Source organism: Polypterus senegalus, chromosome 5, assembly GCF_016835505.1.
Source record: "Polypterus senegalus isolate Bchr_013 chromosome 5, ASM1683550v1, whole genome shotgun sequence".
NCBI classification, from domain to species: domain Eukaryota; kingdom Metazoa; phylum Chordata; class Cladistia; order Polypteriformes; family Polypteridae; genus Polypterus; species Polypterus senegalus.
The window spans coordinates 115465797-115483289 of record NC_053158.1 but is presented as its reverse complement, the minus strand read 5'-3'; the positions used below and the strand labels follow the sequence as shown (position 1 = coordinate 115483289).

General features: G+C 37.8%; 1 protein-coding gene across 3 annotated transcripts in view; it reads left to right on the top strand.

Moving 5' to 3' along the window:
• The window catches only part of cdk5 (cyclin-dependent kinase 5), a 190006-nt gene that overhangs the window by 100781 nt on the left and 71732 nt on the right, over positions 1 to 17493 (top strand). For all 3 annotated transcript variants that reach the window (XR_005633748.1, XM_039753250.1, XM_039753251.1), the window contains exon 8: positions 5009 to 5105. Coding sequence is in view for 2 of the 3 variants with exons in the window: in XM_039753250.1 (XP_039609184.1) it covers positions 5009 to 5105 (97 nt within the window). In the remaining variant the exon portion in view is untranslated. The remainder of the gene's footprint in view (positions 1 to 5008; positions 5106 to 17493) is intronic.

The window sequence follows — 17493 nt, the reverse complement described above, 5'->3', positions numbered from 1 at the left end:
TGCCAGGCGACCAGCTCTAAAATGACATATGAGCAAAGACAACTGAATGATTTGATTTGTTATTGCACGTAAGAGCGGAGTTATCCGTTTTAACAAGCAGCGTATTGCACTGATACGAAATAGCTGTGTGTGTATATATGTAGATATGTATGTATATGTATATATATGTTTATTAATGTGTGTGTATATATGTATATATATATATATATATATATATATATATGTATTTGTGTGTATATATGTGTGTGTATGTATGTATATGTGTGCATATATGTGTGTGTATATATGTAGATATATATGTATGTATATATGTGTATATGTATAGATATGTATATATATATATATATGTTTATGTGTGTGTGTGTAAATATATATATATATATATATATATGACAACAACACTCATCACTCACAACAGTGACAAAACAATTACATTGACAATCAGGTTACGTTATTTTAAAAATGTTTCCTTTTCTTTTCATTGCTTCTTTAACACACTACTTCTCCGCTGCGAAGCGCGGGTATTTTGCTAGTATACTAATAAAAGGCAAAGCCCTCACTGACTCACTCACTCACTCATCAATAATTCTCCAAATTCCCGTGTAGGTAGAAGGCTGAAATTTGGCAGGCTCATTCCTTACAGCTTACTTACAAAAGTTGGGCAGGTTTCATTTAGAAATTCTATGCGTAATGGTCATAACTGGAAGCTATTTTTCTCCATATAATGTAATGGAGTTGAGCTGGATGGCCGTGGGGGGCGGAGTTTCGTGTGACATCATCACGCCTCCTATGTAAGTACGTAGAGAACAAGGAAGACCTCCAAACAGTGCTGAACAAAAAACGCCATTTCACAATTGAGAAGGCAGAAAAAGATTATGAAGCAAGTGATGCATACAAGCGTATTCATAAATACAAGCATATTCATAAGTGCAGCTACTGTGGAAACAAAGCACAGCGTGAACCGTAAGTTTATATTAAATTAAGTTCATAGACAGGCTGCCGCTGGCGTTTGTAATTTAGTGCCTGCCCATATAAGGCCGTCCGTCAGCGGCAATCCAATAGAAACACTACCGCTACATATTCACGGGTGAAGGACTGTGCTTATGCAGAGGAAGATGAGATGATCAGGGTGGTGTTTGGCACAAACTCAGCGAAACTGCGAGAGAAACTTTTAGGTGCTTAGCTGACATTACATACAGCCGTGGACATCACACGAGATGGCACAAGCACAGCTGGGAACCTTCGATGCAAGAACACCAAGCGGCTCACGTGAACTGACGCAGTGCACAGACAAAAAGTAACAGTTCCAAAGAGTGCTGAACAAAAACCGAATTACACAATTAAGAAGGCAGCAAAAAAATATGAAGCGTCTGATACATAAAAGCATATTCATAAGTGCAGCTACTGCGGAAACAAAGCACACGGTGGAAAAAGTGAATGTCCCGCTAAAGGAAGACAGTGTAAAAAAAAAACCCTGTGCATGCAGTGTGTCACATCTCAGATAAAGTGGAAGACGAGATGTTTATTGATGCAGTAAGAAACGAATCGATGAATGAAACCTCTTATCTTTACAACGATTGACAAACACGGAATGTAACTTGAACACAACACATCGTACAAATACGACTCTGATTGAAACAAATAATGATTAATCAAATCCTTGATGACAGCAACACTCATAACACCCACAAAACAATTACTGTATATTGACAATCATGTTACGTTATTTTTAAAATGTTCCCTTTTCTTTTTCATAACTTCTTTAACTCACTACTTCTCCGCTGCGAATGTATATATATACCCAGATCTACATATTCTCAAATAGACAAGACACACGCCGTGGCGCAATTGTAGAGGCTTTGCCTCTAGCGCCGACATCTGAGGTTCGATTCCCGAGAGGGGATGCACTGAGTATGTACGCGCGCTTCCCGATTCATTTTAACCTCTCATCTCCTTGGTTTGGGATGTATGAAAAAATATGCGGTTAATGCAGAATCATGTTACGTTATTTTTAAAATCTTTCCTTTTCTTAGCACAAGCACAGCTGAGAAGCTTCGATGCATGTACTCCATAACAAAAAATAACGCATTTAATCACACTTTCAATTCCAAGCAAAGGGGAATTTTTGTCAATGCATGATTTCCTGGTACATCGATTACATTGATGCACACATCAGAGCTACAAAAATGTTAGAGTCGGAATGAAGCGCGTTCCTATGACTGATCGGAGGCAAATTTCATTGTGGAGCCATGATTAAAAAGAATTAAATACATATACAGTACACCCCCAAAATTTGCAGGGGTTACATTCCTAGTGCACCCGCGAATTGTGAAAAAACATGAATTTTGGATGTGGTTAAAAAAAAAAAAATTGCCTGTTTTCATAGTTTAAACACTAAATGTGCTCCCAAAACACATTAACTTAATTTCAGACTCAGCTTAATACATTACCTAAAAATAAAGAGTGTAAAGTTAAACCTGTATACTGTATTGGTATGTCTCCCGCAGTGCTAGAATGTAAAATACCGATGTTGCCGCCATATGTACTGCGTTTTCATTGCCAGAAGCCTTAGAAGGTGCAGCTCGTTTCGGCGGCTTCTTGGGGCTTTAACCGTTAAACTGCCACATACTTGGGAGTTAATGCATCCCTGGACGCCAAATACTTTTTTGCTGCACTTTAAAAAAGAGCAAAGAGTATCGCAATTACTACAACACTGATCATTTTACACACTGCTAATGAACTGTAAAAACTATTTTAAAATCTACTGGAACAATATGTACAAAGTGCAACAGACGCCATGGATGTAAATCACACAGAGATAAAGCACTAATGCTGGCAGGCTAGTCTTAGTGCAGCTTGGGCCACAGACTTGCACACAAGCACTTTAAAGAAACACATCTCTTTCAGAAGTAAAAGGTGCTCAGCATGCAGTTAGTTAACGATTAAACAATAGACAAACATCATAGGGGAGCACAACCTCTGTCAGGGGGATAGGAGGAAAACAAAGCAATCAGCCAAAAACGACCGGTAAGGTTTAGGCTTTTAAGTAAGCGTAGCGTCGCTTGAGAAGCCGCAATTGAGAAGACGTTGATTTATTCATTTTTATGGTGGAGATTCCAGCCTTGACCCGAGCGTGCACTCACAAACAGAGACAAAAACAAAGCAAACCAGTAATTAAACAGCAAATAAAGTATGTAATGAAAACAAATGAAATAAGATAACAACAATACCACTCCTGTTCCCCTTACGGCGACTACACATTAGATACAACAAAGTACAAACAAAACATAAATAGTAAATCATGAAAAAGTTCATGAAAAACGGCAACGGATGAAATGTAATGATGAAAATAGATAATCCAGAGATCTGCACGTTGAATGGGAATGTACAGATAGTCCTACCAGTAGTTCCTGAAATGGTGAAGACGGCTGGACGGGTTCAGAAGCGCTCCTTTCTTTGCAGAATGGCCATGAATCCACTTACAGTCCTCTTATACACAGGTAGACAATCCAGACGCACGAAACGATCCAGGACAAAATGAATAAGTACAGGTAACCCAACAGAAGGCAGACAGGAACTTCAAACACAAATTACAAAAACTTTTTTTTTCCCTTTTGGTCACCAGCCCCCGTTTTAAAAGCCACGCTTACATCTTTTGACCTCAACAGCCCCAGCACCCTCAGCAGAAGACCATTCAGAGCCACTGCTGGGAGTTGCAGTTTCAAATTCAATTGGCTACTTTCACCATCCCAAGTCATGGTTTTCTCTACAGCTGCATTCTGTTGTCTCTACAGTACAGTGATGCCACAAAAAAAGCTATAAAAATTGCGGAGGATATTTGCGGTTTACGCTAACAATTATTAGTTAGGTTCTAAGGAAAAATCCACGAATGACTGAGGCCGCGAACTCTGAACCGCGACTTCGCGGGGGTCTACTGTACAGAATATCAGAGTTGCATTAAAATGAATCTTATGAGAAAGCCATGTTAAAATAATGTTTTTTTTAAAGTGCTCCACCATATTAGCTTGGTGAATTTCTATTGGTAAGCTATTTCAGATTTTAGGCAAATAGCAGTAGAAGGCTGCCTCACCACTTCTTTTAAAAGTAATAATTCCCACTTGTAAAAATAAACCTTGGTTTAAATGTCAGTCATTCTTAGCATTTGCCTTCTAACCGTCCTGAAGCATTAATTAATTTTATCTGCATAAACCAGGCTGCATTTTATTTTCCCTGATTCAGTTATCCAGCTACCTCACTTCAATTTATTTACTCAAATCTTATTTAACTAATTTTCCTCCTCTTGATTTTTACTCTTTGTACTTGAGGAATATGCCTCATGAAAGCAGAAAATATCTTTAAAGACTCCTCACACCCAACTCATGACATGTTACAACTGTTGCCATCAGGCAAAAGATATAGGAGCATCAAAACAAGGACTAATAGACTGAAAAACAGTTTCTATCTTGCTGCTACTAGGGCACTGAATGCCACCTAATCACCTCCAATGCAGCAGTGCAATAGTGTTCGTGCAATTAAGGTCTTATGTTGAATGTTTGTGTTCTACCATATTTCTTCTTATTCTTTCTTATCCTTTTGTAATTTTATTTATATTTTGACACCACAGGGACTGCACCTAATTTTGTTGTATTTGTTACAATGACAATGAAGAGATTCTGATTCGTCTTTACTTTTTTTGCAACTTTTGATGATCTTAACCCACTCAGTCTGATGCCCAGCATATACTTTATTTTCTAGAGATTCTAATAATGATCTTAATAGGAGGTATGCGGTAGATGCTTAAATCCCTTGATTGTTCATTATTATTCCAAAAAGTGCATGACTGTTCTGACTCACAGGTGAATTCTCGTGTGTTTTTTAAATATTTTACTATAAAACTATAAATATTTGACTGTAATGCTTGGATCTTCTGTTTGGCATGTAAATAATTTGAACTAAAGCTACTATTTTAAAAATATTCTAACTTGACTTTGTTACTGTGATTCTTCAGGTGGTCACATTATGGTACAGGCCTCCAGATGTGCTGTTTGGTGCCAAACTTTATTCCACATCCATAGATATGTGGTCAGCTGGCTGTATATTTGCAGGTAAGCAAATATTACCTCATTTCTGTAATTTTGCAGATTTTCAAGTGTTCATCAGGATAGTCTGATTTATGTCACACACCTGCAAAATTCACATTTTCACCAGTCTGACAGCAGTTTTATACATTTCAGAATAGAACAAATGCTAAACCATTTGGTAAGATATTGCCAAAGTGTCATGGTACATGGAATTGATTTAGGCATACAAAATCTTGAAAGGTGTACTGGGTCCCTAGCCTAGGACTAATACAGAATAAATTTTCAGTGGTAGCAGAGAATGCCCCACAGTAAATATGATTGAAGACTAGTTTAATTTACTGTTAGAATATGATTTTACTGCACCACAAATAGAACAAATGCTGAGTGTATGTGTTAGAAAAATCTACGTATGAAGAGAAGAGTATGGACTTTCAAGCAGAAACACTCATCTTTGAATATGTGATGATGATATGAGAAAGTTAAACACTTAGCTATAGTTGGGTTTCCTTTGGAGTGAATGAAAATAATCAGAATAACATACCTTGTGATGTTAAATTCATCTGAATTAATTTATTATAACGTATTGTTTTTATTAATATACTTTTATAAGACAGAAGCACTCATATTCCAGGCAGAAGTCATCTCAGTTAGAAACATGTAGTATACAGTTACCAGTAATTACTGTTCGGCATTGCAGTATTTCCAAGAAATACAAGCTCTTGACCCTGACAGTGAGCTTCATCTTATCTGCTTGCACTATATTATGAGCCCAAGAATGAAACAGCATCGTGAGGTGTTTGCTAGGGACTGAGCATCCCCTTTCTTTCTTCAGAGCAAATAACTACACCCCAGTAATTTTGGGTTCAAGACCTTCTGTCAAATTACAATAACCATTACACTGCATTTCAGATGTTAGGATCAAACATGGTAAGTTTTTACACAATTATTTTTAAAACTGATGAAATTTTAAGGCTTTACTGACAAGGATTCTATGTTTTTTTAATGGTAGAGAAAAGGTGAAAAGAGCGCATAATGTTTTACATGCACACTATTTTCCTATGCAGTTACTTCTTCCTCCACATTTTATTTATATATCCCATAATATGTAATTGTCTGGGATGGATATGTTACTTATTATGAAATGTATGTAACAGTAGACAACACCAGTACGATACTGGTAGATACTGCTCCTAAGATACTGCTGTTGCTGCCCCATCTCTAATTATAGTTCACTGGGAATTGTTAAAGGTTTTATAGAAAATTTTTTGTGTTGGTATGACATGCTTTAATCGTAGGTACACATTTTCTGCTAGAAATTAAATTCTCAGTAATGCAGCTTGTTTAATCACATGAAGGAAAAAGTTGTAGCAGAGACAGCAAACAGAAGGTTAAACTTGAAAACATGACATTTATTTTTGTTAAAAGGGCAGTCTAGCAAGAAAAACATTTAAAAGCTGTATGGTAAATTGGTTAGTTTCTAGACTTTCTGCATGCGTAAAAGGCACTTGAGCTACAAGATATCTTTGTACATGTTTACCTCATAGACATGTTCTAATATGGTCTGTCAAAATGACATTGGTCTGAGAGGAGCTAGGGGTGTCTCACATTGGCCCGGACAAGCTTTAACACTAGAATTACCAGAGCCTACAAAAAAACATGTACTTCAGTCCCACCTTAGATAGCTTCTCACCTCTCTGTCAGGGTCTTTTGTCCTTTAAATGTGTTGATAAGCAGCAAGCAATTTGCAATCACATCTCCCACTGGCGCACAGTTTTCTCAACTCAAGTCTGTTTACCTGCGTGTCAGTTGCTTGGAGTTGTATAGAGTGAGAGGTCAAGCAAAATAAAACCTTTTATAAATACTATACTGTTATTTGGAACACATGCATTTCATGTGTGTTCTGTGTCTACAACAATCTATGTCAGGGGTACCCACACTTTTTCGGCTTGTGAGCTACTTTTAAAATAACCAGGTCATAATGATCTAGCTACATTAAAAATGCTATACATACGTACGTATGTATGTATGTATGTATATACAGTAATCCCTCCTCGATCGCGGGGGTTGCGTTCCAAAACCCCCCGCGATAGGTGAAAATCCATGAAGTAGAAACCATATGTTTGTATGGTTATTTTTATATATTTTAAGACCTTAGAAACTCTCCCACACTGTTTATAAATATTCTCCGCACAGTTATACAGTAAACGCTCGTTTATCGCGGTTAATACACTCCAGACAGATAAATGAATTTCCACGAAGTAGGATTCTTTATTTATAAATCTAATATTTTCGCAGTTAGAGCATAGAAAACCTGTTTACGACCTTCTAAATAAGTATTTTAACATTATTAGAGCCCTCTAGACATTAAATAACACCCTTTAGTCAAAAGTTTAAACTGTGCTCCATGACAAGACAGAGATGACAGTTCCGTCTCACAATTAAAAGAATACAAACATATCTTCCTCTTCAAAGGAGTGCGTGTAGCAGAGAATGTCAGAGAGAGAGAAAAGTAAATAATCAAAAATCAATAGGGCTGTTGGGCTTTTAAGTAAACTAAGCACCGCGATAAAGCGGCCCGCAATGAAGGGATCAATGTCTTTCAGCATTTTTTAGAGGAGCGTCTGTATCTTCTAAGCAAACAGCCTCTCAGCTCACACCCCCTCCGACAGGAACAGAGAATGTCAGAAAGAGTGAGAGAGACAGAGAAAAGCAAACAATCAAAAATCAATACGGGCTGTTAGAGCTTTGAAGGGTGCAAAGCACCACGCGGGAAGCATATCGTATATCATTGAGGATTTTTATTTAATGCGTAATACATGCTCTGATTGGGTAGCTTCCCATCCATCCGCCAATAGCGTCCCTTGTATGAAATCAACTGGGCAAACAAACTGAGGAAGCATGTACCATAAATTAAAAGACTCATTGTTCGCAGAAATCCACGAACCATTGAAAAATCCATGATATATATTTAGATATGCTTACATTTAAAATCTGCAATGGAGTGAAGCCACGAAAGTTGAAGCGCATTATAGCGAGGGATCACTGTATATGTATGTATATACAGTGTATATATATATATATATATATATATATATATATACACATACACACACACTAAGTATCAGACGTGGGTAGTAAAGAGTTACATTTACTCTGTTACATTTACTTGAGTTACTTTTTAAACAAATTGTAAAATTGTTAAAAGGTCATCAGCTTAAAGTGAAAGTATTTTTTGCAAAACAAAAGATGCTAATTGAGAAGTCGGAGGAATTTAAGGTGGCCCGGGATTACAAGTTTTTTTCATAAACTTCAGGGATTCTAGTGATAAGCATCTGCTAGTGTCAGATTGCCACTTCTTTCCACCGCTGTCATCAGCTCCTTTTGACATTCTGATATTTTAATCTATACAGTAGAAAATGCTAAATTTGAGCTGTAAATTTTAAAATTTGTCTTCCGCTCACTCCAATCTGCATGTTATGTACAATATAGAAAACTAGTTTTTGAAGTTAAAATGTAAGGGATAGTTAAAAATTCACAGATTATATGCCTAAAGTATTTAACAAGTGACACTCATAGTCACTAGAAACACAATTTAAAGGAAAGAAAACTACATCTAAGCTTATTTCATTATCCCTTATATCCTTAATAACTGCCTGTATGTTGTATGAACTAGAAACTAGGGCATGATATAAAACTAGAGAAAAGAAGTGTAGGGATGATCCTCCATGCAAAGTACCCACTGTTAATTGCCCTGCTTACAAAAAGCTGTTTTCCCTTTGTGCTGCTGAACAGAAAAAGTTAGAAACATTTAGACAAAGAAAAGTACATTTGAAATCAGGGTATCAGTATTTCATGAAAAGGAAATTGCTGCTTTGGATCATAGAATTTACATGGTGTGTGTCATGACAGAGTTCGCTGATAGTCTGACCCTAAACCTGTGAACATAACACTTTCTCTTGTATGCTGAAGTACTAACCTAAAAGATTCTCTTATTGGGTCTGCCAACTCCACAGTACCTTCACAATGTCCACCATCATCAGTAGATTTTGTGTCTGGTCATTTTTAACAGAGAAATTTAGCCTTCTTTTTGCTCACAAAACTCCATCCCAGACATTTTTTCTCTGGATATTAAGTAATATAAGTAATAAGTAATTTTTCTATGCAATAACTGCACAATATTTGCTAAATCAATAACATTTTAACAATTATTAATTTATCACTGAAAAAATAAACTTTAAAGATAATTTTTTTTAAGTCAGTTATTTTTCATCTATACTAATAAAAGGCAAAGCCCTCACTCACTCACTCACTCACTCATCACTAATTCTCCAACTTCCCGTGTGGGTGGAAGGCTGAAATTTGGCAGGTTCATTCCTTACAGCTTCCTTACAAAAGTTGGGCAGGCTTTATATCGAAATTCTACGCGTAATGGTCATAACTGGAAGCTGTTTTTCCATTTACTGTAATGGAGATGAGCTTGAACGCCGTGGGGGGCGGAGTTTCGTGTGACATCATCACACCTCCCACGTAATCACGCAGTACATAGAAAACCAGGAAGACCTCCAAAAAGCGCTGAAGAAAACATGCATTATATAATTGAGAAGGCAGCTAAACAATAAGAAGCGAAGCGAAAGTGACATATACAACCATATTCATGAGTTCTGCTACTGAAACAAAGCACGATGTAAACCTACACTTTAAATTAAGTTCATAGACAGGCTGCGCTGGCGCTTGTAATTTAGTGCCTGCCCATATAAGGCCGTCCGTCAGCGGCAATCCAATAGCAAACTCCCACTAAATATTCACGGGTGAAGGACTGTGCTTATGGAGAGGAAGATGAGATGGTCAGGGTGGTGTTTGACACAAACTCAGCTTAAACTGCGAGAGAAAGTTTTAAGTGCCAGGACTAAGGTAACATTAAATACAGCCATGGACATAGCACGAGATGGCACCAGCACAGCTGGGAACCTTCGATGCATGTACACCGAGCGGCTCACGTGAACTGACGCAGTGCACAGATAAAAGCAACAGTTCCAAAGAGCGCTGAACAAAACCAATTACACAATTGAAAAGGCAGCAAAAATATGAAGCGCCTGATAAGCATATTCATAAATCCAGCTACTGCGGAAACAAAGCACACGTGGAAAAAGTCAATGTCCCGCTAAAGGAAGACAGTGTAAAAAAACGTGCATGCAGTGTGTCAGGTCTCAGATAAAGAAGAAGACGAGCTGTTTATTGATGCAGTAAGAAACGAATCGATGAATGAAACCTGTCATCTTTACAACGATTGACAAACACGGAATGTAACTTGAACACAACACATCCTACAAATACGAACCTGATTGAAAGAAATAATGATAATCAAATCCTTGATGACAGCAACACTCAGTAACACTCACAAAACAAATACTGTATATTGACAGTCATGTTACGCTATTTTTAAAATGTTCCCTTTTCTTTTCTAGCTTTTTAACACACTACTCTCTCGCTGCGATACGCTGGTATATATATATGTATATATATATATCCCGATCTACATACTCGAATAATGGATACTTTATTCGCCATCAATGATTGTTTTGGTAAAGCCATACTCAGTGTATTCATTAGATGAACGGTAAAAAGTAAGAGCGAGGGAGGATGACTTATTGAGGCATGCAGGCTGTAGTGCCAACTCTATCTGAATTGCGATCACATTTGAAAAATATATCTTTTCAAGTTCTATTTAGTCCATATGTGTCAAACTCAAGGGCCACGGGCCACATCCGCCCGGTGTAATTATATCCGCCCGCGAGATCATTTTATATACTGTATTATTGTTATTAATGGCCCGGTATATGAAGCGCTGGTAACACAATAAACTACAGATCCCATAATGCAGCGCTTCAGCTGCCTTGCTGAACACTTACCGCTAATCAAGTCTAGCTTATGATGCTGCAAGTTATTGCGGCTAGCTCACACGATGCTGAGAGAAAAGTTGATTCTGAAAATAGAGCCTTTAAAACCGATGGGAGGCTGAGTATATGTTTACTGAACCCGTGTGTCTCATTTGTGGAGCTAATGTGGCTGTAATTACAGAATTTAATCTAAGACGGCACTATGAGACAAAACATCAGGGTAACCTGAATGCAATGCAGAAGATACAGAAAGCAGAATAATTAAATAAGAATCTGACACTTCAGCGGACGCTTTTACCGTGCACAATCACAAAGTGATTTCAAGTGAAGCTGCTTTTATGGGAGACACAAATGCACCAGTTCAACTTGCCCCACTTTCCCTGTTGCCAAGTAATGTTAAACCAAGTCGTCACTACGGTGTTCCCAAATACGCACTTTGCTGATAAACTGAGCGCACTGAGTTTGCACGCTTTGGTGACTTTGAAGAACAAAAAGTCCGTCTACATGCGGCTCGAACCTTGTGCATGTTTGGTAGCACATATCTGTGTGAGAAGCTCTTCTCAGTGATAAAGACTAACAAAACAGCACACAGGAGTCGCCTCACTGATGAGCACCTGCAATCCATCCTGAGAATCTCCACAACACAGAACCTCACACCAAACAGAAACGAACCTGTTGCCAAAAAAAGATGCCAGGCATCCAGCTCTAAAATGACATAAGAGCAAAGACAACTGAATGATTTGATTTGTTATTGCTGAAAAGGAACACATTTTATTTATATTTCCAGGTTTTGTTATGCAGCATGTTCATATTTGAATTTGTATAATTTTGACAGGATATATTTTTATGGAGAGCAAAATCTTTTGGGATATTTAAAATCTAAGTTTATTTTTTATATAAAATTACATAAGAGTAAAGAAATTTGAATGTTTGTTCTTTTAACGCTTACTTTATTTCTAACTTGTATAATTTAGACAGGATATATTTTTATGGAGAGCAAAATATTATAAGTTGTTTAAGGTTTGAGTTGATTTATTCAGGAATAATATTCTAAATAAAAATTCCTTCTATTTAAAATTTAAATAGAACTTGAACAAATACGATAGTTCATAATATCCACGCAGACTTGCACGTAAGAGCGGGAGTTATCCGTTTTAACAAGCAGCGTATTGCACTGATACGAAATAGCTGTGTGTGTATATATGTAGATATGTATGTATATGTATATATATGTGTGTGTGTGTATGTATATATATATAAATGTATTTGTGTGTATATATGTGTATATGTATAGATATGTATATATATATGTTTATGTGTGTGTGTGTAAATATATATATATATATATATATTTGCCACATCAAAACTTCATTCAAAAGTTTTTTTTTTATTTTAATTTTTAAAAATTAACTAGCCTCTTTTTACATTTTTTAATGGAGATAAAAGGTACTGACATCCATTATAAAGAATCACCTTAAAACCTACTAAATGCATCAATTTTTCAAGCCAGAAATTTGTTAAGTACTGATCAGTGTCTTGAGATTACATACACACAGCAAAACAGGGTATCTATGTTGTGTTAGTAAAGAAAAAAATGCAAAACATTATTGTAATATTCAAACATTTTAGTAGTAGACCAACTGTGCCCTTTACATCCACTGTGAGGGGCATGAGTTCACCTCTGAAAGTCATTGCTAAGTCATTCCTTTAATATACAAAATCTTATTTCCTTATTTCTCAAGTATATATTGGAGATGGAATGAGAATGCACAAATATGCTTCAGTGGGAGAGAATATTAAGCATACCCATAGCCTGAAATATAAACTGAACCAATCTTCTAGACAGTTACTTAAATTACAGCTCTTTGTTCTTGCTCGAGTCCAAAGCTGATTGTTTGATTCCATTATTAAGTGTTTGGCTAAATTTTATAGCCAGATGCCCTTCCTGACACTAACTCTGTGTAAGATAAATAGGAAGAAGATGGAATATATGAGGTTTAATGATGATCATGATTCTGACATTGGGCTGCAAGGAGAGATATTAAAAAAATGTTTAAATTTAAATATCTAGGATCAGTGGTAGTCTAAGATGAAAATTAGATGCAATGATGAACCATAGAGCACAGTGTGTATGAAACAATTGGAAGAAGTTATCAGGAGTATTGTGCAATCAAAGAATTAAGGTAAAGGTAAGATTTTTAAGCAGGTGATAAGACCAGGAATGATGTATGGAGCCGAGACATGAGCAGTAAATGGAGTGCAGGAGAATAAGTTAGATATGGCAGAAATGACAATGGAAGTGTGGATGTACAAACCGGATTCCAAAAACATTGGGACACTAAACACATTGTGAATAAAAACTGAATGCAATGATGTGGAGATGGCAAATGTCAATATTTTATTTGTAATAGAACGTAGATGACAGATCAAACGTTTAATCCGAGTAAATGTATCATTTTAAAGGAAAAATATGTTGATTCAACAAATCTCAAAAAAATTGGGACATGTAGCAATAAGAGGCTGGAAAAAGTAAATTTGAGCATAACGAAGAGCTGGAAGACCAATTAACACTAATTAGGTCAATTGGCAACATGATTGGGTAAAAAAAGAGCTTCTCAGAGTGGCAGTGTCTCTCAGAAGCCAAGATGGGTAGAGGATCACCAATTCCCACAATGTTGCGCAGAAAGATAGTGGAGCAATATCAGAAAGGTGTTACCCAGTGAAAAATTGCAAAGACTTTGCATCTATCATCATCAACTGTGCATAACATCATCCGAAGATTCAGAGAATCTGGAACAATCTCTATGCGTAAGGGTCAAGGCCGTAAAATCATACTGGATGCCCGTGATCTCCGGGCTCTTAAACGACACTGCACCACAAACAAGAATGCTACTGTAAAGGAAATCACAGAATGGGCTCAGGAATACTTCCAGAAACCATTGTCAGTGAACACAATCCACCGTGCCATCCGCCGTTGCCAGCTGAAACTCAACAGTGCAAAGAAGAAGCCATTTCTAAGCAAGATCCACAAGCTCAGGCGTTTTCACTGGGCCAGGAATCATTTAAAATGGAGTGTGGCAAAATGGAAGACTGTTCTGTGGTCAGACGAGTCACGATTCAAAGTTCTTTTTGGAAATCTGGGACGCCATGTCATCCGGACCAAAGAGGACAAGGACAACCCAAGTTGTTATCAACGCTCAGTTCAGAAGCCTGCATCTCTGATGGTATGGGGTTGCATGAGTGCGTGTGGCATGGGCAGCTTGCATGTCTGGAAAGGCACCATCAATGCAGAAAAATATATTCAGGTTCTAGAACAACATATGCTCCCATCCAGACGTCATCTCTTTCAGGGAAGACCCTGCATTTTTCAACAAGATAATGCCAGACCACATTCTGCATCAATGACAACATCATGGCTGCGTAGGAGAAAGATCCGGGTACTAAAATGGCCAGTCTGCAGTCCAGATCTTTCACCTATAGAGAACATTTGGCGCATCATAAAGAGGAAGGTGCGACAAAGAAGGCCCAAGACGATTGAACAGTTAGAGGCCTGTATTAAACAAGAATGGGAGAGCATTCCTATTTCTAAACTTGAGAAACTGGTCTCCTTGGTCCTCAGACGTCTGTTGAGTGTTGTAAGAAGAAGGGGAGATGCCACACAGTGGTGAAAATGGCCTTGTCCCAACTTTTTTGGGATTTGTTGACACCATGAAATTCTGAATCAACATATTTTTCCCTTAAAATGATACATTTTCTAAGTTTAAACTTTTGTTCCGTGATTTATGTTCTATTCTGAATAAAATATTAGAAGTTGGCACCTCCACATCATTGCATTCAGTTTTTATTCACGATTTGTATAGTATCCTAACTTTTTTGGAAATACGGTTTGTAAATAAAAACAACAGAATGAGACCAACCAATTCAACGTACAACAAAAGTTGGAGAGTGATCTAAGAAAGTAAGTACAGGAAAGTAGGTTGCAGTTGTACATACATCTGATGAAGAGAGATGATAAATACTTGGGGGAAAAAGAGTGATGGAAATAGAAGTACAGGGGAAGGGAAATGGAGGGAGGCAAAAACAGAGGTGGATGGATTCAGTTAAAGAAGTTTTGAAGGAAAAGGATCGGACTGGAGAGGATGTGCAGGACCAATCTTTATTGGAGAAGATTGATCAAGCACATTAATCCTACAAAGGAGTGGGAAAAGATGAAGAGGAAGAAGATGATGAAGTAGTTCTTGCTTGAATCAATTTCATGCCTTGTGGTTCAAGAAGTCTCCTGCGGGTTCTCTGAAGAGGTGTCAGTGCAACTCTGATGTACACCTTTTTTATCAGATGAAGCACAGTCAGATCCTGCTATGAAAAGTTCAATCACTTACTTTGGAATGCAAGCTCAGAGAGGATGAAGCTGGATGTCTACATCCCTGGTAAATCTATGTTCTTAACAGGCCTAGTGTGCCACAAAAGCCTGATGGAATGATCAGTGCCCACTTTGTCTACAGGAGTGTTGTCATAACACTCACGACTGCAGCTGTGAGCAGACTGAAAATGTATTCTAGCCTTAAGAAAAATTGTTCCAAGCATCTCTGTTGAAATAATCTATTTCTAATCAACAGAAAAGGACTATTCAATGTCAAACTAAAAATAGATCTCTGAAAAGTGGTCTAAATTAATTACATATATAAAACATTACATAATTGCATAAGTAAGTAGGTGCACCTTTGGCAGAAGTTCCAGACTTACAGTAAGTCTGTATAGATAGGTCTCTAATTAGCTTTGCAAATTTAAACACTACAGTTTTTCACTGCTGTCAGATTACATGGGGACGGACCGTGAGTGAACTCCCTTTTTCAAAGTCACAAATTCTTTGTTGGTTTGAGATCTGTGCCTGTATTTATCAAGTGTCTCAGAATTATTCCTTGGAACAGAATAACAAACAGAATAATAGGTTTCAGCGGTGCTAATGCAATTAGAAAAGTTTCTCCAATAACCAATTAGTTTGTAGAAATGGCTAATTAAGAATAAACTAAAGGAGTTTACCATTATGATACTGCTGAAAATGGTGCTTTTTATCTATATGTGACTAATACATTAAAAATCAGTAATTTCAAGCAGTAATGGCCATTAGATACACAGCAAATGCTTTGGCTAAATTTTTACATTAGTACTTGTATCTAGTTTAGATGCGACATTGGCTGGACGGGCATCCCGGCCAGAAGTGGGGTTGATTTCTCTCCTGGACAGGAGACTCCTAATAGACCAGGGGTGGCAAACTCCAGACCTCGAGTGCCGCAGTGGCTGCAGGTTTTCATTCTTACCATCTTCATAATTAGTGACCAGTTTTTGCTGCTGATTACGTCTTTTAATTAACTGGACTCAGGCCCCATAGTTTTTTCTTTTTCTTTAATTAGCAGCCTAACAATAATGAGACACAAAACGAGCCACCGCATGACCAGCTCTACTGTCTATTACACAATATCTGAAATTAAAGAGAGGTGATGGTCTTGGTAAGGTTGATCTCTCAGGTCACCAAAACATTTTGACGGTGCTCTTAGAAAGAACACAAAAACAACAGTTTTCAAAATGTGTGCTGTGGCAGAATGACAGTAGCAACAAGCCATGGAATTAAATAATGGGTTTAATTAACAGCAAGAATTGGCTTTTCATTAAGAAAGTGATTGGAGTGAAATTGGAGTTTGAAGCCCCAGTTTAGCTAGTCATCTGTTAGCTTGTTTCACATCTCATTTCTGCTTGGCTGTCATTTAATGAAGAAAGGAATCAATTCAGAGGGCTGAACTCTTCTAACAGGGCTATTAAAGTGATGGGGAAAACGTTAATTAGCAGTGAAAACTAGTCACTGATTAGGAAAAGGGTTAGAATGAAAACCTGTAGCCACTGTAGCACTCCAGGCCTGGAGTTCGCCACCCCTGTAATAGGCAGACAGGCATCCATTCCGGCTGGGAGGAGAAGGGAATCGGACACAGAAGGGATGGACGGACAGCCCACTGAAGATGACAGATTGTCACTGGGGTTTTTTTTACTCCCCCAACACGCTAGATGGCAGCGGCCCCAGATATCGGTACACAGTGGGAAGCCAGCAGGGCATCCTGGGAGATGTAGTCCAGCAGAGCAACCCTGCTGGGGTCACTGGGTGCTGCACGAGGGCTCTGCAGAGAGGCAAGTTCCCTGCTGTAATGGGTTTTCTCATGACCCAGAAGTGCTTCTGTCAGGCAGTAGGACTGGCACCGGAAGTACTCCCAGATCCTTAATAAAAAGGACCGTACTCCCTTATCTAGGAGAGCTGGAGCGGGACGGATGTCGGGGAACACTCGACTGGAGGATGGCAAGTCTGGTGGTAAGAAGAAGAGAGGTATCAAGGAGAGAAAAACCTGTGTATTGTGTGCTTGTGTTACCTTGTGTAGGTGAATGATACTTTCAGTATTTTAGTAATAAAAACAGTTAAGGAGGAGGTCAAGTTCATCAGGAATATTAAAGGGGAAAGATTCAGACAATGA